This window comes from Varroa destructor, unplaced genomic scaffold (assembly GCF_002443255.2).
Source record: "Varroa destructor unplaced genomic scaffold, Vdes_3.0 BEIS01000005.1, whole genome shotgun sequence".
Classification (NCBI taxonomy): Eukaryota; Metazoa; Arthropoda; class Arachnida; order Mesostigmata; family Varroidae; genus Varroa; species Varroa destructor.
Genome location: NW_019211458.1, coordinates 8576824 through 8597777, shown reverse-complemented (window position 1 = coordinate 8597777; position 20954 = coordinate 8576824). Strand labels below are relative to the sequence as shown.

General features: G+C 39.0%; 2 protein-coding genes across 9 annotated transcripts in view; one reads left to right on the top strand and one right to left on the bottom strand.

Moving 5' to 3' along the window:
• The window catches only part of Rab5 (RAS oncogene family member Rab5), an 18989-nt gene extending 4585 nt beyond the window's left edge, over positions 1-14404 (top strand). For 2 of the 5 annotated variants that reach the window (XM_022809082.2, XM_022809084.2), the window contains exons 2-5: positions 5969-6456; positions 8927-9114; positions 10286-10450; positions 10770-14404. In XM_022809082.2, coding sequence (XP_022664817.1) covers positions 6357-6456; positions 8927-9114; positions 10286-10450; positions 10770-10961 — 645 coding nt within the window. In that variant the 5' untranslated portion in view covers positions 5969-6356 and the 3' untranslated portion in view covers positions 10962-14404. Of the gene's footprint in view, positions 1-808; positions 950-5239; positions 5476-5968; positions 6457-8926; positions 9115-10285; positions 10451-10769 lie in introns of those variants that run through there. The other 3 variants (XM_022809086.2, XM_022809087.2, XM_086990541.1) reach the window with 3 other exon arrangements.
• A 1986-nt stretch (positions 14405-16390) lies between these two features.
• LOC111251936 (uncharacterized) overlaps positions 16391-20954 on the bottom strand; it is an 11382-nt gene continuing 6818 nt past the window's right edge. For 2 of the 4 annotated variants that reach the window (XM_086990545.1, XM_086990542.1), the window contains 2 exons: positions 18146-18302; positions 16391-17218 (listed from right to left, as the gene is read on the bottom strand). In XM_086990545.1, coding sequence (XP_086846671.1) covers positions 17076-17218; positions 18146-18302 — 300 coding nt within the window. In that variant the 3' untranslated portion in view covers positions 16391-17075. Of the gene's footprint in view, positions 17219-18145; positions 18303-19728; positions 19939-20954 lie in introns of all 4 variants that reach the window. The other 2 variants (XM_086990543.1, XM_086990544.1) reach the window with 2 other exon arrangements.

Here is a 20954-nt window from a genome sequence, read left to right as displayed (position 1 = left end):
ATATTATTAATCGAGATATCGAGATAATATAACGAGATAATCGCTAAACACATATATGTATATGTGTGTTTAGCGATTATCTCGTACATCTTGCTATTAGCAGCATCAGAGAGTAACAATCAGCGCGAAAAAACGCAGTAGAAAACGCACGTTATTTCAGGCTTATGTTGTTGTGCGCAAAAAGCAAAAAACAAAACAACAATAAATAAACAACCAAAAACAAAACACAGTTCATATTCAAAGAAGGTAGTATTACCCAGTCACTTACTATAATAATATTAATAGTACACGCACACAGTTCTGCAGCAGCAGTAGCCCTAGAGAGCTTCAGCAATCCAGTCAGAGCCATGCTAACCGTTAACTGGTGGACCGAGTGATTCATCATTGGCTGCAGGTAAGCAAGCATATTCCGTAGTCAGTATCTATCATCGTAAATAGCCAATCGTGCAAGGCTGTTGCCTTGAAGGTTTCCTCGTTTTCAGCTCACCAACAACCACAATAAAAACGATAAAAAAAACAACGACCTGCAATCCATTGTGAGAAGAGTAAGGCCAACTACGTTCGTCACCATCTTGTCACAACAATATGATGCAACAATATCAAGGCAATAGCACTGCGCGGTTGGCTATCGACAATGATAGACACTAACTATGGAATATGCTCAGTCAGTCATGAGTCACTTGGTCCGCCAGTGAACGGTTTGGATGGCTTTGACTGGCTCTCTATGGCTACAGCTGCTGTGGGACTGTGTGTGTACTCTTAGTATTTTTTTAGTAAGTTATTGGGTCGATGAGCAGAGAGGAGTTAACGACTGACCCAATCAGCGACTGGCCCAACGTAATAAATGCTATCGTGACATATAACAGTGCCGTAGACGATGGCGAAGACAGCTGGCGAAGCTGCAGCAACCCCCGATTCCGACTGGATTCAGATTAAAGAGATAAAAGAGGTAGGAAAAAGGAAGGAACGACAGAGATTAGTGGCGGCCATAGTGACTCGTGGTTCTTGAGCAGTCTAGTAGAGTGGTCAGCCATTGTTGTTATTGTCATTACTGTCATAGCGCCTCATTCATGCTAAGCTATTATGGTAATCACACTAGTAAGACTAATAATAACGGTGTTATATATCATAACAATCGTACTATAGTACGGGGGTGGTGAGGAAGAGACTGAGGGTCATCGTCGCTGTATATACTGTACAATACTACGAGTGCAGTTGTTGTCCCTTGTTCTTGTCACTGTTCTTTGCGTTGTTGCTGTTGTTGTTTGTGATGCTGCATTAATTATAGGTTGGGACAGGCAGGGATACATAAGGAGTTACCTGAAAGAATGAAAGCGATAGAGTCACCCTATTTAACGCATCTGATATTACCAAAGTTACTCTTCCTTTTATTTCAATTCTCGCGCAGTGCTTACAACTTGAGTACTGCATAAAAAACGAAACCTAAAAAACTACCACATATACAGATAATCTTTTGATGATTTTTTTATTACTAATTCATACAACAATCTAATTTAATAAATCGTGCATCATGCATACATCAGCCATGATGCACACCAGTAGCCAAACTGGGTATGTATTAGATTGTAATATAAGCATTGGTTGTTTGTTTTGAATGTTCGTTTTATTTTTATTTTTCTGTTGTTAATTTCCAAACACCATTAGAAACGCATGTTTTCTCTAAGTTCGTCGTTGTTTAATTGTGAAATAAATTGAAATTCCCGTTGCGTCTCGGGTTCAAAGATGAAGGCTCCATGTGAAGAAGTGCTCCATTTACACCTACAGTTCTGGCTTCCGCTTAAGTCAAGGGCTGCTGAGGCAACCTGGGATATTTGTGACACGTACGACAAGGACTGTATAACAAAAAGGAATGCTCGATGAAATTTACTAGGTTTGAAAATAGTATCTTAGACCTGGAGGTTATAGCATACTCTTGTGGGCCGACCAATGTCGATGGAGTCCAATTAATCAGCAATTGCCAGCTCCAGAGAACTGTCAGACGTTCGATAGAATTTATTTAGAAATTAAGAAATCGTATTGCAATAGACTGGCTGAAGCACATGAGAAAATAATAGCATCTCATCAACCCTCAATATTTTACCTGGCATCATGCATCGTGCAGCCACAATGACATAGAATCGCTGCGAGTGACGAAAACTAGCGTTTCCACATCCATATGAAGAATAGTTTCGGGAGATACACCTAGGTTCTGAGTTAAACCAGAATAACGATGATTTGCGTTCGATGGGATGGAAGTGGTTTTATCCACTGGGAAATGCTTACAACAAGGATTTATAGATACCCCAGTTACTTCGCATGAACGGAGCTGTTCAACAGAAAAAAAAGCCGATATACGTGGCAAAGTCTCTATTTTCTGTCAACATCAGGCTGCAAATTGCAAAAGTTGTGCGAACCGCTCTTGAACTTGAGTACGAGGTTATTTTGTACCCTTAATGTTCTCCAAAGCGATTTCCATCGTTTTCAGTAATAAATCAAAACAGTAGTCGTATATTTAACAGTGAAACTGGCCTCAAGGGCTGGCCGGACAAGCTCCTCATCAGAAGACCGGAGAGTCTTTGGGAAAAGACGAATAAATTAAAAGACGGAGAAAGGTCTTCGAGAGCGAAGGGGAACACATTCTAAATTAATTTGTCGCTAAAATTCGAATAGAACGCTGTGTTTGTTGTTATATGAAGAAAAATGGCCATATTTCATATCCCAAACTAATGGGTAGCTGAATTTCTCACATACGATAGATTAGAGTCGAAGCTGTATTCGTACACAGCCTTGAGCGGAAACGAAATTTCGGAGATGGCCAAGGCATCATTAGACATTAACCCTACGTTAAAAAACAACAAAATTGATGTGAATGTATATGGATTAAAACAAAATTACTGCTATTTAGGTTTTTTTACTATGGGCGCAGTGTTCGGGTCCAGATTCTCTTCTGTCGATGTCGTTATCAGCAAATTTCAATTATGGCAACTACTTAGAAAATGCCTAAATTAGGTTTCAGAAAGTTGGGATATAGAATATAAATTAAGAAACGTAAAAGTACCATGATGTGAATCCCAGTTGAATTTCGTCCCAATCATCAGCTGAAATTGTTCAGCATATTTTGGCTGCAGCAGATTGTTGAATATATTGTCATTGCTTTGATGATATTGGTGTGATGTTGTTGTAGTCTAGCCAGGACCGCCTCACCTTCAATTTGGTAATACTTCTTCGGAGTATATGGTTATTAAACAGATACACATAGAAAATTCAAACTTCTGAAAATCGAATAGGATTAATGTTGTTGACTTAGTAGTTATAGTGTGACTAATCGTTTGCGGCTTTACGATTGAATCGTAAGTAGTTTGCATGGCCACCATGAGAGAAAGTGTACTAGGTACAAAGGAAAGAATCATAGTCCCATTTCAAATATTCCCGAGGAATCACAACCGGCTTCTAACGTTGTGCGGTCGCAACAAGGTAGCTCTGTTTTTCAAACAACACATTTTATATTACTACGACTACTATCAGTTTCAGAAAATAAAACATGAGGAGGATTGGAGAGTGTATTGCACTCGATATTAATCAAGGCGAAAGCCGTTCTCATTTGTTAGTCGCATAGCTCTTCATTATACAAAAAATATTTGTTGAATTCTAGTTATAAGTTGGTTTTTCTCGAACTGTATATTACCTCCTGCTGCCGCTTTCGGCATTAATTTTATGCGGTGGTTTAGGTTGAAACATGAGCGTAGATACTTTTCTTTTGTACTAAAAGTCAGCTATCTAAAGCAATGCCTAGTGAAGTACTGGCCACACAAGTCGAAACATTCCGCAATAACTTTTTTAAAATGACGCAGCTGAGGCAGTCCAGTAAGTAGAAAGGACCACTCACTTATTTTTACGTTACTCCCTATTTAAAAAAGGCATTCAAATAGTTTACCATCTTCGCAAACTAACGATTACCTTGTGAACGAAGTCTCTTTTTTATTGTTCTCTTTCCTGACAACCTTTGCTGACGATAAGGCAGTATCAGCCGTTAAAAGCCCCCTGGTTCTTAAAGCCCTTTCCTTTGGATTACTTGAATTACTACACTTCGTCGATACATTTCCAATATTCTACTTCAAAAGTTAATATGTCGAATGCCAAGTAATCGCACTCCTAAATTATTATTATTTTATGTAGATCAAAAAGGCGATAAAATGATGAGATAAGCTAGGATTTTTGGGGGGCTTTATAGCTATGGATATTAACTAGCTTGCTAAATTCAGAAACGGCGTTTTTGATATAAGGAAGGTATTGCACTCAACCTTTTGCATTTAACGAAAATCGCTTTGAGCTACGTTCGAAGCAGGATTGATATTATGTAAACTAATACCTCTTAGCTGTTCGATTTTCATTGTGTGCGGATTTGTATCCTGGATCCGTTCTACGGTCTTACAAATCGGTAAAATGTCGATGTCACAGATTGTTCACTTAAGAGTTCAAAATCAAGGTAAAATTTCGTGATCCGATTTGCAACAATTTATAATAAAATGATGACGCTCTTGATGCATCATCATCACCAATACCTTTAGTTCAAAATCATATATTATAAGTCTCTATCTAATTTCGATATTCCGATATTGCTGAATTCGTCGAATTGTTTGTAAGGGTAGAACCTAGATTCGTTAGAAGCTTTTTAGAGAGGTAAAATAGCGCGCCAGTTTGTTGTTCGTTTATTTGTCTTGTAAGTGTAACAACCCTTTTACACGTGCATTCTATGCCGCACGTCAATCGGATCAAGTAGTCTAGCGACTTTAGCTGCCGCTGCTCTTGTTGTCCTGTTAGAACAACGCTGATATTTGAGCACCAGTTCTAGTAGAATTTTGTAAAAGGTTTGATTAATATCTCTACTTTCCATAGCTCTCATATGACGGCCAAATCAAGCACTCGGAAAATAGATAGGGAACAAACTCTTCAGGTATCTATCTACTAGGGTTACCGTGGTATAAGTTGCTGCAGTTGAAGTTAATTTCTTTGATTATTTTGGCGTGATTCTTAATGGCGTCGTCGTTGTAATCGTTTGCGTTAATATTGTTTACTACACTTCCCGCGCACTTTTTACTGCCAGATCTTTATTATCAGCCGCTAGAGAATCAGCTGTTTCCGCTGCAAGCCTTGTCACTTGCGTAGAGGTACTGAGGACTGTGTAATGTTAATATTGTTCACGAACTACACACATGCGCACATACAAGCGCACACGTGCATAGCAGGTGATAATGATACACAACGCTTCGGAAGATAGCTGCTACTACGCCGTAAAAAAATGTCAACGAAGCAACAAGTGCGGTATATTTCCACAAGTCATCATACGTTCTACGATAGGATTAGAGAATGAGGTGCAATATCAAACAATAACACTTGTGTTTAAATGAAGCTGTGAGATGAGTAATTGATCGCAGTAACAGTGCGTGCATGCTGTTTACGGCTTATTGTTATTAGGTACCTTGTTTTTATTTTTTTCGCTTGCTTTCTCTGTTAGCATAGGTACTAACTAGTCAAATACTTATGGATCCAAATTCATAAACAGTAGACTTGGCCTTGAAAACGCTGCACCTTCAGTATAAGGGTTATAGCTACTACTCATAAATTTGTTAGTAGATTCCTCTGGCCAGTTCCCGCAGAGAACGTGTTGAAAGTGCTTCTCTCGCCCGGACAGATAGACCTGATAAGAAAAAAAGTAATACATTTTAGTGCTACGAAGAATGTCCATCCAAACATACTAACATTTTAAGATTTCTTTGATTATAAAAAAAAAGAACATTAAAATCAATGCCGACACGAGTTCTTTGACAGATTTTTTATCTACAAAAATCAATGCCGACACGAGTTCTTGTGACAAATTTATTTTTTATCTACCCATACGTTCAAATTAGCCTTATAGAATGTAATAACAGTTGTTTACATCTTTGTTTACTATAATTTATTGTTACAGATTGCTCACTCGTCCCGGAGTGAAAAGCGTGGGGACCAGAATCTCAATAGAAGTGAACGAACGTCGCGGATTTTTCTGTTATCTCGTTGACAAGAAATCTATAGCTCCGACGTTTCCACACGAAGCGTTCTTGTTTTTCGAAGCAAACCGTATTATTGGAAAACGTCTCCAAACGTAGTAGGAGTAACAAACAGTGAAGGGCGAAAGTAAGAAACAACTGCCGTTGGAGTCGGACGGCTTGAGTGAGGTTGAGTCGTGTCTGCTTGTGTGAATCGAGCTCTTATCGTTAGACATACGACTGTAAATTCGGTTGTTGTTGGTTGGCGCCATTCCGTCGTCACGCGCGCACACACACACACACACACACCCTTTCACACAAACAAACAAAATGTCCTCTAATAGGAATGCACAGCCAGGAAGCGGGAACGGAACCACAGCCGGAAAGATCTGTCAATTTAAGCTCGTTCTTCTCGGCGAGAGCGCCGTTGGTAAGTATCCTACGCGGGTTAAGTAACTCACTCAAACGTTTAAGTATTGCTGCTTCAGACGGGTTGCTCTTAGCATGAAACAAGGCATGCCTAGGCTTGGTTTAGATCATCTTATGCGTCTCTAAGTTTAGTAGGCCAACACGCTACCACTGTACTATACCTGGGCACACCAATTTCAAATTTAAATTGCCTCACATGCCCTTAAAGGTAGCAGGCAAAAACGCGGCCACTGAACAAGCACTTAACTCAACAACCCACCCACCTAATAACACATTGTACTTAGGAGTATTATATATAGAACTGAAACGCCAAGGGCTTACAAAGGTAGTGCTCAACAGAACTTTTCATCCAGATTCTTTTACCAAGCTTATTGTTTCCTATGTGTTAGACATTCAAAGTCGAAGGCGCAGCTTTTTACCTTCAGAAAGTACGAATCCACCAGGTTGACGAAATAGAGACTTTGAATTAACGCAGCTTTCGTTATTTATCAACAGAAGCGCAGCAAGGTAAAGACGATCACGCTTATACTGTTTGGAAAATATCTAGTTGGTGAAATGATGAGAGAGCGAAAATCAATGAGGTATATTTTTTGCTGGCGGATGAGCGAGGTTATTTAGCAGTTGATCAAGGAGGGAGCCATCATGTTATAACAGCATCGAACTGATGCGTTTCTCTCTTTTTTCGTTACCAACTTCTCGGTCGATTTAGCTGTACCTCCTTGCTGCTTCACGCATGCAGTTTGAGAAGTACCGAGTGTATAGAGGTACTAAAATGACACGGCTGTAACTAAAAAACGACTTCGATTATGGCAACTAGACGTGCGTATAATGGGCAACAATATGCCACCGAGGCGTGTCAATGACTCGTTTCAATCCGCTTTGGCGGATTCCTTTGGCCAGTTTGTATCAAGCAACGAATCTCTTCCCTCTGCTTCCACGGCTCCTCGATTCCACAGCTAAGACTAAAACGTGCTCCGTATTTTGGACATTGCATTACGTACCACACGATCCGCGATAGTCCTAGCGTGACCGCTCTTTTTTTTTTATTTTGTTTATAAATTACTGGATTCGTATTTAACTTCTAAAAGGGCAAATGTTGTAAATATGTAGCGAACAATACATCCTAGGATGATCTATGGAGGTAATGCTTATCTGTTATTATGATCACTGACTTGAAGCAGCATACTGCGTTATAGATGATTAGCTAGGTAGCCTAAATGGATCCAACAATACGTCAAAAAGTAAAAAAAAGTCGGTAAATTCTGAAAACCTTTAGGTTTTCTGGATTTTTTAGATTTCTGGGCTACGTGTTATAGTGTGTGACACTGCTCATTTTCTTGGTATGGTATTTCCTATCATGTTAATCCTATGAAGATAACATCGAAGAAATAGATTTAAAAAGTGAGCAAAATGGCTGTAATATGTACAAACAGCGCGTAGTCGCTTTAATTCTGGCCAGTTCCCGGTTATGCGTGAAAATATTTAACAGATCTTACGCTAGGTATTTAAACATGTCAATACTGTAATTAGGGTCCGCTTTGTCTCACGTTTGATTGACATACAGGATTTTCTGTTGCAGATGCATGAAAACATTGTTCTCTTTAATCGAGTTGGATCTTCTATAGCAGCACGAATATCACGGAGTGATTTGAATTTCAGTGATGGCATTTGCGTATCCTTAAAGCTATGCTTGTTCTTCCTTTTCTGTTCTATTAATGCAAAAGAGCTCAACCGATAGGGGGAAGATCGCATCAATGACACCAAGAAACTGCACACATTGCAGTAGTGTGTCATTCCGCGCATACAATGCCTTATCAGTATAAGTACCACATGTGCGATTCTGTGATGTAAATGATCCGATTTTATTTCGTGTGCTTCGTGTTTACCTCTACAAGTGTAGTTTAGCAGTACTCTACATAACGCCTGACTGAGATAAGTCAACTCGGTTGAGAAGCTCTGATTAGCGAAAGCGATAACAATAAATTAGTTATATCTTATTAATATGCATATCAGATGACTTAGATGATAGAGTTATGAAACATCATTACTGGGGCTTTCTTAACATACATAGTTTAACCACTATTTTAGGGCTAGGATTATGTTATATCGCACGTTTACTCTGTTTTTCTTGTGAACAGAGATATATATAGAGGATGCGTACTTGCAAAGGAAACTTGCGATCGATGAAGCGATTTTATGTGTGAGCTCACTCAAAGTAGCCAACTGCGTATCAATAATTCAAGTGATCTTCGGTATATGTTTAATAATACAGAGTTCCTGGACGATGGGACAATGGTCCCGCTATGCATAGATCCGATATGTGAATAGAACGAAAGTGGTGTGTTCTATTCAAACAGCATATATTTCATCGTATCAGTATAAATGCAACTAAGCCGCATCACTAATGACTCGAGGGTCCTGAGTCACAAATTAAGACTGCATCAGGCTTACTTATATTCCTTCCTCCATAGGTAAATCATCGCTGGTGCTCCGTTTCGTTAAGGGGCAGTTCCACGAATATCAAGAGTCAACCATTGGAGCCGCCTTCCTGACACAGACCGTCTGCCTGGATGATACCACGGTCAAGTTTGAAATATGGGACACGGCAGGCCAGGAAAGATATCACTCCCTTGCTCCTATGTACTACCGAGGAGCGCAGGTGTGTACGCTTTGCTGTCGCTCCCTTCTAACATCTTGTTTACTGCGTGCCATCCATTTAGCTCATTTGAAGCCTGTAAAGTACGATAGAAGCAAAAGCCAAGTTTGTAAGGCACACGTCGGGTTTTATATTTTATTTGCACAATAAGAAAGTTATGCGTTAATACTCCAAAATAACCTCGGTTTATTAATTATTAATCATACCATCTATACCCTCATACAGTATTGTACATCTTAATCGCTACTGAATGGTTTCGTTATCACTAATTATTCCAGTATACGTAATTGACCGTTCTTGGAATACACTCACTAAACAAAATGAAAGCTTGAAAGCAATAGTTGTCAGTCATGCCATCTGTTGGCACTTTGTACATTGTTACCATCAAAAACTGGTAGCCATTAATCCCAGGGTCGCGGATATTGATATAGAAGAGGTGCTAGCTGCAGTATTGTATACCTGCCTCGAGGGCGGGAGGCTGCGCCCGCTGATTGGCTTGTTCCCTCTGGTATCATAGATCAGGTCAGTTGAACATTAGAGGTAGGTATTCGGGTGGATCTCGCCTGCTTTGCCGTAGATTGCATGCGAGTGTAATGGAATATCGATTTCTGGGATGTAGAAGGATTAGCTTTGCCCGTGTGTACCATCATTGTGTGACGGTGTATCTATGTTAGAAGGATGTACAAATTGGATAGCTAGCCATTTTGGTCCTTTCATTCCTTATTCTACAATAACTAGGGCAATAGGAGCTCCCCAAACGAACCTTTAATAGCGCGCCTATTCATACTTTGAATTGGTTTGTATATATTATTGTTAGAACTGCCTCAGGGATAAGAGGTATCGCCTCGTATTTCCAGTACTATTTTGTTGGGAAAACCATAGTGTTACGTATACAAAGTTTACCAATGATTTATAATGATTTATACTTTCAAATATATTTGCCAATTCCTCGAAGTCGTCTCTGGATGCACTTGTCGAGATATGATGATATATAACACTTCAGATCACTTTTGTATACGTGTTTTAATACTAAACATTTTCTGGATCGTAATAATACAATTACAGGAGGGTCGCAATCTCTTCTATATCTATCTCTTGCTCCTGAGACGGAAGTCAGCCTTACCATTGTTGGCACTTCCCAGTTAACTTTATGGTGTCTTTTTCTTTACTTTAGGCTGCCATTGTTGTTTATGACCTGACGAACGCGGATACGTTTTCACGAGCCAAGACCTGGGTCAAAGAGCTGCAACGACAGGCGTCGCCGAATATTGTAATCGCGCTTGCCGGTAATAAGGCTGATCTAGCCAACAAACGAGCCGTTGAAACCGCCGAGGCTCAGGTAGAAAATTATTGTTAACTCTTAGCACCATAAGAACTAATTAAATAATAGATACTCATTGAATATTAACTCTTGCTCAAACGACCTTATCAAGATGATAAGGTAACTTTCAAACGATATTGTTTAGTGTAGCACTCTTTTGATCAATCTTGAGCTTTCGCCTTACCGATTGTTCTGAACCAATGTTTTTACGCTAAGCCTTATGAATGTAAACGTCTCAGCTAAGTAACCCTGTTATCGATGCCATAGCGATTCTGATTTGACGTTGTCAGTATAGTTTTACCTAACGGCTAATCGGACTGTATTCACTTCGATTTAGGCTTACGCGGACGAGAATCAGCTTCTCTTCATGGAGACTTCAGCCAAGACTGCGTCTAACGTAAATGATATTTTCCTGGCTATCGCCAAAAAGCTGCCTAAGAATGAGGCTGCAGGAGGAGCTGGGCGAAACCAAGGCATTAACGTGGCACAAGGCGGAGAGAACACTTCGTCGGGTGGTTGCTGCAAATAGAATTTTTAACACGCACATCCGCAAAAAGGCACTACACGTTGTCACAAATACAATACCACCCGATACGCTGATATTATAATGAAGCAAGACAAAGCAACAACAAATCACAACAAAATGATAACAACAACTAGGAAAAACAACAGGACGTCACGCCGCCCTAGTAACCTCTGTTTATCGGCATTCTTCTCTTTGACAAAACCAAACGGCCCTCTCACGCATCGGAATCCACTGAAAAGGGATCTAGCGATAACGATTCCGTTTCTCTCACCGTGCCTAAAACAACGCGCCAGCGATTATAGTGGATCGTTCGGTATCCTGGTAGCTTCGGGATTGTCACTCAGAAAGGTGCAGATCACTGACCATGCTATTAAGACGAACATCAATCAGCAGCCCAAACAACTTTACCGAGCAGACGCAACCATATAGTCGGCACTGTCGGATCGAACCGAAATCATCTTCCTTTTTATTTCATTCGTTTCAGTTAATTTCAATTAATTTCAGCTGTGTGTCAGTTAGTTCGCCCGTTATTGATTTTTCAGATTTCAATGAAATGTCCTGCAGGTGGTCAACCGCTGACCTATTCCAGCTTGGTTATTCGGGTGTGGCTAAAATATGCGTACACGTAGTACAATGCATACGTCAGTGGCCAGACGAAATAAACAAGTTCACAAAGCTTTTGTATGGCCTGGCGGTCAGAGGTTAGGGGTTACACACAAGAGAGACGAACACAAAAAACAAAGTGTAGAAAGTTGATGGGTGGATGACGTCCAGCGATAGTATATATCGTCAAGTACAAGTATAATTCAATGGTGTATTATGATTTAAGATCGTGATAGTCTTGACGGAAAAAAGAACAGGCACGAAGAGCCTATACTGGTGCGAAAAACAAATCGAAGATACTAGAAACGTATTCTCTTGTCAATGTTCAGAGCACAACGTGACACGCTGGTAAAGACCGCTGGCATACATTTCTAATAATGAAAACATTACTTTTTTCGTCATTCTTCCTGAAATAAAAGAACAGTTCCATTACAACAACAAACTGAAAACATGTACCACGATTATTACACGAAGCTCAGACAAACCGACGAGTTCATCAGAAATATGTAACGGAGCTTGAATATAGAATAAGTAAGCTCTAATGGACGCCGGACGTCCTTGTGGAATCGATAAACTGCTGGTAGTGTGAGCGGTTTCAGGCTGCCCGCCTATAATTTGTATTACTAGACATAATATAGATTGAACTGAGGCCGAATGCTTCTATTTCGGCTGAATGTGATTTTTACTACTGATTTGTTGTCTTGTCTTCTGTCCTCGTGGTGCCCACAAGACGCCGTTGTTCCAACCAGAACTTCATAGTGCTCACCAACGACAATAATGATAACAACAGTTAAGGTATAAAATGAAAATTTTAGTATCGAGGGTCATAAGAGCTAGCTATTTTAGCCGTTTCAATTAAATTATTTTCATATATAAATGGAAAAAACAGCTTTCGTTATTTTGAGTATATAATTATGTTCACGCTCACGTTTTATACGCAATTAAGAAATAATAAGCTTCTCTATTTAGGAAATATATTTTTCTGGAACTACCTATTTCTATCAAGTTATGACGTAAATAAAGTCTAGAAAAAATTTTGTTTATTTTTGGGTCTTATCTGATTCAAGAAATTATAGACACCGATAGAGGTGACGTATCCTAAAAAATCCTGTCATGCTTAAAACGTTTTCGGTCTCCCCTATTGATATTCGTATGATGGCATTAGTAAGGGAAAGTTTTTCCATATTACGACTAGCTGGTAACCTAGTCATGAATGTAAATTTTTTTATTTTGACAGGCGTTTTTACGCGTCCCACCCAGGTGTCGCTTTTCACCTTATAGAATATGTTCGGATAAGAGCATACCTTTTTCGCAGGTATTTTGAATTTATTAGATTTACTGATATCTTTTTAATCAGTTGTATATACCTGTCCAATCGCGCACAGAGCTCCGCGTTTTGGCGGCATGGGCGGGATATTCAAAAGATACCATATTTGAGCAAACCGACAAGAAGCTAATAAACAAGTAAATTCTCTTATCGTGAATATAACAATAAGTTCTACATTGAACAGACACTTACATACATGACACAAAGAACCATACTATAAAATTTATACGATTACTAGTGTTTATGGCTATGATTACTAACACAGAGTTACTTTGCTTTAAATAGAAGCAATGATAATAGAAGTACGGAACCTTTATAGAGGCAGTAGATTCTTGGCAAAAAAAAAACACGGAAGTATGTGACTACACACAACGGTTTGGCGGAAGATCACACATATATTGGAAAATTGGCAAACGTCGTCCACCTGACTTTTGTTCATCTGCTATCTGGAAAGAAAAAAGTCAATGAATGAACACAGCTAAGAATATAAAATAGAGGGACACCTCAATATAAATGTAATAAATTATTCCTATGTCTTACCTCTTATGTCGATACGATTGAAAATGCTAATGATGGGGATGGCAAGCTGCTGCTGCTGATATTACTAATGAGTATGATATTCGGCTGGTTACGATGGAACGAAGCTAAGCGAAACCGTAGCTGGCATGCAGCGAAGTAGAAGATGAACTATCACAACAGCTACGACCATGAGTGACATAATTACATCATGAGAATAGGATCAGTTGAGCATGTTGGCGAATACCTGAAGCAGCCGAAAACAGGTGAACGATCACACAAATTATTACAGCTACAATGAGAGAATATTATGGCGAAGAGGGGTGGAAAAAAGGACGGCGGTTACTGACGATCACCACGGCAAGTGATGACGGCGATCTACTACTAGCAGAAGTGAGTAACGTTTGTGCGCTTGATTAAGGGCGAAGAAGATGCAGTTGATATGAAGAAGGTGCAGTATGATAGTTATCATCACCACGGTGATGATGACATGCTGCAAAAAAGAATGTTAGGTATTAAGAAGATTCCGTTTCTGGTAAGTGGACGGCAGTGGGGCGGGGTCATTAAGTGAACTGGAGGTTGGTTGCTCTCACTGTTGTCCTGTTAGATGAATATGCACATTACGTTGATTGATTTGTCTGACTGGTAACCGTAATTTGTTACGCTGGCTGGCGACACACGCCTAATGAGACAGAGACATGTTGAGTAAAGACCTGCGCAGTCGTAGGCCGCAAAGATTGTTGACATGACTTAGAGAAGACGAGGGAGAATATCGCAAGGCTGATGACCGAACAACGTTGAGGCACAATCAAGTGCAAACAACAACTACAGCTACAACAACAACAACAACAACAACAACAACAATGATGATGTAATAGTAATGTGATCGCGTGACGCGGAGACATCCTGAGCGGAGTCATTTAGGTTTACTAGAAAATTTTATTGATATAAAACTTACGTCTATATATTATAAATAAATAAGTCATTATAGTTATTATAATGATATATGTTATTATTCTTATTCCTATGTACTATGCTGATGCGGTTGGTTTATTTGGTAGACCGCAGGCCGTGTAAATGTGGTCCTCCACCTACTTAGTAAAACTGAGTACCTCCACCCCCTTCGCGGTGCTTTCCGCGACTCGCAGTTTTTCCACTTGATCGACAATGAATTGATGATCGGCCCATATGTTTATACTAACGTTTGCCGTCGCCATAAACGCATCGCGTCTCTTTTCTACGTGACCCCACCCGCCCACTATGTCACATAGAATGTTAATTTTTATTAAGATATGAAATTGATAATGACAATAATAATACATGAGATGAATATAATGACGGTGCGGAGAGCGCAATGAGAAACAAAGCTATTCGATGGATAAAACGATGAGGCTGAGCAGAGCAAAGTTCGTTTTACACGAACAAGGCCATCAACTGAATTTGCGGAAAGATCGTTGGCGACGGTGATAATGAAAAAGGAATGGGGATAGCAGCGCAGCAGGAGAAAGAGGTCGAAGAGCGTTGAAGTTGACAAATAGAAACAGGCGTGGAGGATGAGCAAAAGGATGTCAATAAAGTAATGACGTCAGTAACTGGAAAATGTCGATGGCAAATCGTGGGCAATGCACTGCGACGCTGCTAATATATATATATATATATATATATATATATATATAATATATATATATATATATATATATACAACCGCAACAATAAGAAGAACGATATGGCAAAAAATAAGTATGAATAAATACATTTACATGATTACTTAAGTATACATAAGAAAATTTCCTTAACAAAGGCATGAAGATAAGGTTGACTGGTTAGGCTTGAGGATTTTGTGTTGTCTCTTCCGGATATGTAGCATATATGAATCGCGCTTTAGGAGGTAACATAACTATAATATTAGGGATCTAGCTTCACACATTATGACAAGATTTGATTTCTCTATGCCGGCCAGTCGACTCCTAATCCAGTGTGCTTCGATATTTCCCACACACACAAAACCACCCATATATACATATATATGACGTTTCCTTGTCTATTTGCTACGATGACGAAGATAAACGAAAAAGAATATAACAGCAACACACGTCCACATCTGTGTAACTGTATATGAGGCCCAATGATGGGGAGGTATAAAACCGACATAACAGCACTGAATCAACGTTATAAATTACTGAGGATGACGCTAATGATTACGAAAATGAAGATAACTATATCGAATAGCAACAACATCAACAAACGACAAACCTAGAGACTGTGAAATAAAAAGAAATTTAAACGACGTTTTTAAGCCTGCACATATTAATTGTCTAGACGGATGACTAGTAAACTAATATCTATAGGATATGTTCACACGATACTAAAAACTATCAAAATTACGTTCTTACCATATGAAACAGGGGATAGTGTTTTTACTCGGGAGTTTTTATCAGCTAAAGGAAGGAAGGGTTGGGATGTTCAAACGCATGGGAAAGTTTCATTTAGTCCCCAGTTCGGTCGGCTTGACTACGGATAGGTACATTCTCACACTCACACGCATACGTCTATACTTTGGATTGTGTAGTAAGTATAATCATTTTCAAATACACAGCAATTATTGTTAGATGTGAATCAACAACAATAAAAGAATAAATTTTATTACTTTTTAAAAAGAATTGCTTCCTTGTTGTTATGCTCGCATAGTGAGTGTATCTAATCGCATCTACCACTAAGCACATTATATTATCTTGTTCAAATGGGAACAATAGCCAGTTTTCATCGATTTCAAAATAAGATCCTTAGTGTGTTCCTTAAAATTCGGATTATTAAGCCAGGTGAACATGAATCTGCTAATGCAACAAGGTAATAAATTAACGCTAATGGCAACGGCATGACTTCAACCAGGTAAACCTAAGCCGAAGTGTCCGGGCCAAATCTGAAGCTTTTGAAGACACCGTTAAACGTCCTACGTAGGAATTTTTAAGAAGAAAAAATACCCATATAATTCGTACAGAAATATCTTATTCTAAGTGAGATTTTATTTACAGGTAACGGCATCACCCGGCATTGTCCATTCACGAAATAATGTTCAGGCTGCCCAATAAGACGGGTTTAATATATACATGGGTTTCGCAATTGACACTTAGTCCACAAAAAAGTACAAAAGGTACCAACTTTTGTACAACTTTCATTACATGCTCAAGATAAGGATCGCAACGGAACTTCGCTTTTTTTTCTTCTTTATGAGACAGTGCACACTTTTTAGCCACGATTGTGTATTTCTCTGCAATGGCTAAAACATAACTGTTCTTATAGCACTGAAAATGAAAACTTCAGCTTAAAATTTTACAAATTTCGTTAGTACTGGCAAAAATAAGCAACCGCCACGACCGTTTTAATGTGTCAAACTGAATTTAAGAGTCCTGTAGTGATGCGTGGATGCACGACTTCATTGCTCTTTAGATATAGCATATAAAAACAGTAATAACAACAACAATGTCATCTTACGTCGTCCACCTAGATTAAATTAGAGTTTGTTGTTATGTAAAGGCACTATGATGACGAAATATTAAACTATGCAACACGTACACGTACGGAAATCGTTCGGTCTGCATGCTTTATGCGTATAGTGTAGCTTCCTCAAGGATGATGTATTGCACTTGTTTAGACGTTCGATGAATGATCTATTAACTTTCATCATTGGATTCCATTCGAATGATATCTGCTGTATTTTTCTTAAAGTCGCGAACGTACTCCCTGCATAAGTTGTTCCGCCAACACATCTTAGTCGACGACTTGATAAACTGAATTTGTTTAACCATCCAACGGCCTGTGGATGAAAATTGACGTAGTAAGCGAGTTTATTTTTCGAGCGTTTTGGCACATGAAACAACTAATTATCAATTCATTTACCCTGGTAGTGAGGCGAGTGAAAAAAAGAAGCTAGCCTTTTAACCGCAATTCGCGGATGCTGATAAGCGGTTTCTTAGGTAAGTCTCTCATGATCGGATAATGTCACTATAGTAAAAAAAAACAAAAAAAATTCAAGCTACGCGTAATTAGCCTTTGAGACTGACGCTTACGTCGACACTACACAATTTTTATCAAAAAAAGCTTTATTTATGCGCCTAAAGCTACACATTTATTAGTACTAATTTATGCTAGATATTGACAACACAAGAGTCGTGTGGTGACCGACTGGTTTATTGGTGATCGACAGCGGTCCTCGTGACAGAGGTCACTGGGCAGCGCTCCGTGGCGGCGAACATTATGTATGCTGCAATACGCTTTGAATATGCGGTTTTCATAAAATGTCCTACATATTTTCCATTAAATTACCCGATAGATAAGGCATTGGCTTCCAGAGCGTTTTTGATGAATCTTCCATTTGTTAGTTTCATATTTTTTGTTACAGTGTTACAAATGCTATGTAACGAGAAAAACACTCTCCCCCGCGCAATTATAAACAGTAATATGTCTCACACTACTATAAAGGATGATTTTATCAATGCATCAGTTTACATTGAGCTAGTGTAGAAATACAGGTGGTAGCTCACTGGTCATTGCTGCCCTCCGCCACATTTATTTGCTAGTGTGTTAAATAAGTTGATTAGAAATTTTGAGCGGAAAGCAAGTATAATAAAAATTGCCTTAAGGAACGCGACACAATTTTTATCACACAAGGTCCACTATATGCTATAGTGCTACAAATACAATGCTGCGTTATATTCACAATAGATAATTAAGCCAAACTAACCTGCACCCGGCATAACGGTAAGAACGGTCAACGATGAGCCAATAATGACGAGCCCAATCGAAGGCCACAGAACAGTGAAAATGTTCTCACTGAAGAATAGCAAAAAGGCGCCGCCCAAAGTGAAGCATAATGACACCACAAACAATGAAGACATCACCTGAATAGACAAATCACAGCAAAAAAAAAGAAAGCTTACATTCAGGCCAACCTCAAGTTATAGATTATATAGCTTCTTTGCTGACGAATGCTTTGGATTGGCGATGATAGTGCAGGCTCAATAAACACCACTTTTTTCACTTTCGGCTTATTGCTCTGGAGAGAACATAAAACTCTGTTAAATATTCGTTCAGATGTGTCGTATAAAAGAAAGGTGAGGCGAATATGTCAACTTCATTACGAACTCTCCCGAGAACATAGAAACAGACATCTCTTTCGAAATTATTATACCCGCCCACATTCTTCGACGATGCTTGAATCCACTTTTGTTACAGCATCCAATTACCAGTATTCCATTGTATAAAATATTGATAATGTTCCAATTTCACCTGACGAATAGATAGTATTATTCAAGAAGGGTGTACCTTGAGCCTATTCAGAGCATCTTGGAGTGACTAACGAGTCAATAGAGCTGGAAGTAGTTGATATGAAGGCTACGCTATTTAGTATGTATGTGTGTGTGTGTGACTGAATTGTGTAGAATATCTTAGAAATATGAATACGAAGCGTGCAGGCTAAGTCCGTCCAATGTAGAGATTTGGCCAGGGGCTTGTAACTTTCGGCATGTTGAATACACTGTGGCAACAGATCTAAGCCGATGATATATAGGAATCGGAATGCGTCCTACCGGACAAGGCAGCCGAGATGCATTAATCGATAGATGTATAAATCAACATAGGTTTTGGTACTATAAATAATGCATGCTTCATATCAATTATTTACTATAAATATAGTGTAAAAACGCTGAATACACCCACTGGTGTTCAATAGATGTCGCCTAAGCATCGTTAATTCACGTTAAAGCCTATTAAATACACCAGCAAAATTAATACCGAATAAGCTATCTGGCCGAAATATATTCTTAACTTTTACAAGGAAAGCCCCCGCTGCATGATCTAGAAATCAAAAAGTCATATATTCAGTTTATATCTCTTGTTTGGGTTGTGTGTCGCTTCTGCGGGAAACAGTGCTTCAGACACACGCAAGCATGGCACGTGACTACGACGTTCAATAAAACGTATATGTTACAAGTAATTTTGGTTCTTTGTTTGCTATGTTTACGCACATGCACATAAACTATATTTTTCTTACACCGGAGATTCGTAACGATATATTATAATATTAGAGAACGGGCAACTGAGAAATCGTAGTGTGGACTTTTTCTGTGCAGTTAGCATCTGTATCACTAAGATCCCACAGAGTATTCACAACTAGCCCCACGTGACTAGTATGACCTAGTGTATAATCCCGCATTAAAGCCATGTGCAAACGCACGCAAATAAGTAATAGCAAAGAAGTAAAAGGAACTCGGGTGACACTGCATTTCTGAAATGCTGACATTGTCTACAAATATTGTGACCGCTTACCGCTGACCGTACGCTACGCTCCTTTGATGCTCTTCCTTTTTCGTCTAAGCTATCCATGCATCGTTTTGCAGCAGCGCCATAAGCGTCACACTCGCAGGTCACATCATGAACAGAACTGTACAAGCCACCCGTTGAAGGTGAAGCTTCAAGGAAGAGAGTGAAGTTATTGGACCAAGTGTCCCCACGCGAGCTTCCACATGCTCATGCATTCTACATAACGAATACATAAGTGCTTAGCGACTTTGGTTACCAATACTAATCCTGTGTAGCTTACTCGGTCATAATATCCATTACCATATCTAATCAAGAACTCGGGATAAAACCTGATTCTACGAAAATTTAGGAAAGTTCTACATTTCGTTCACGTCTGTGACTGATGCAGAATAGGCAAAGCAACAACTGATGAAAAATTAATTGTCAATGGCGGTGGTGTTAGCCATGTAGTCATGAATGAAAATTAGAAGATGATGCTCCACAATGAGTAGATTTATTTAAGAAGGAAAATGTTCAATAAAAACCTTACGTAATGGTAAAAATTCTGCCTAAGTGTTAAGGAGATCGCTGTATATCTGTGTTCGTTTATACCCATCACTTGATTTTGTAAACGATTAATAAGACGCTTGTACAACACCTGTTGCGGCTCGCTAGTAACACATTCTCTAATAATATTATATAACACAAAATTGTGTATACTATATGAAAATACTGTATGTTATGCTGTTGTGCGTAAAATATCCTTTATCAATGCCAATACGAATAATAACTGTGTTTACTTTCTTTGCTTCGAAATGTTGATTGAATAGTAAGAACGACGAATTTGACTTAGTTTTATTACAAGCAAAACCCGCCTATTAGAGGCGAAAAGCAAGCTTGGTCTCAGCACGTTTAAGGTTTTTTTTATCTTGTATACTTATGGGATTAACTTTAACGGTATTGCTTCGGCTAGAGCTGAATAATATTGGCAAATATACGTACTCAGTCATATTTGTTGGCTATCTATTAATGGTGCACATGAAATATTCTATTGGATCATCCAGAGTGTGAAGGAAATAGAGAAAAAATATGTATTTTCAAAATTTGGATGAAAAAATGACCTATGCCATTTTATTGTGAAACGAAGCATTAGATCGGACTGAACCAACGTGATACCGCAGTCGATCTAAGAACAACCTGGTTTTTTTCGTATAATCCGTTTGATCTGATCCACTGACTTTTAACTTAAAGGC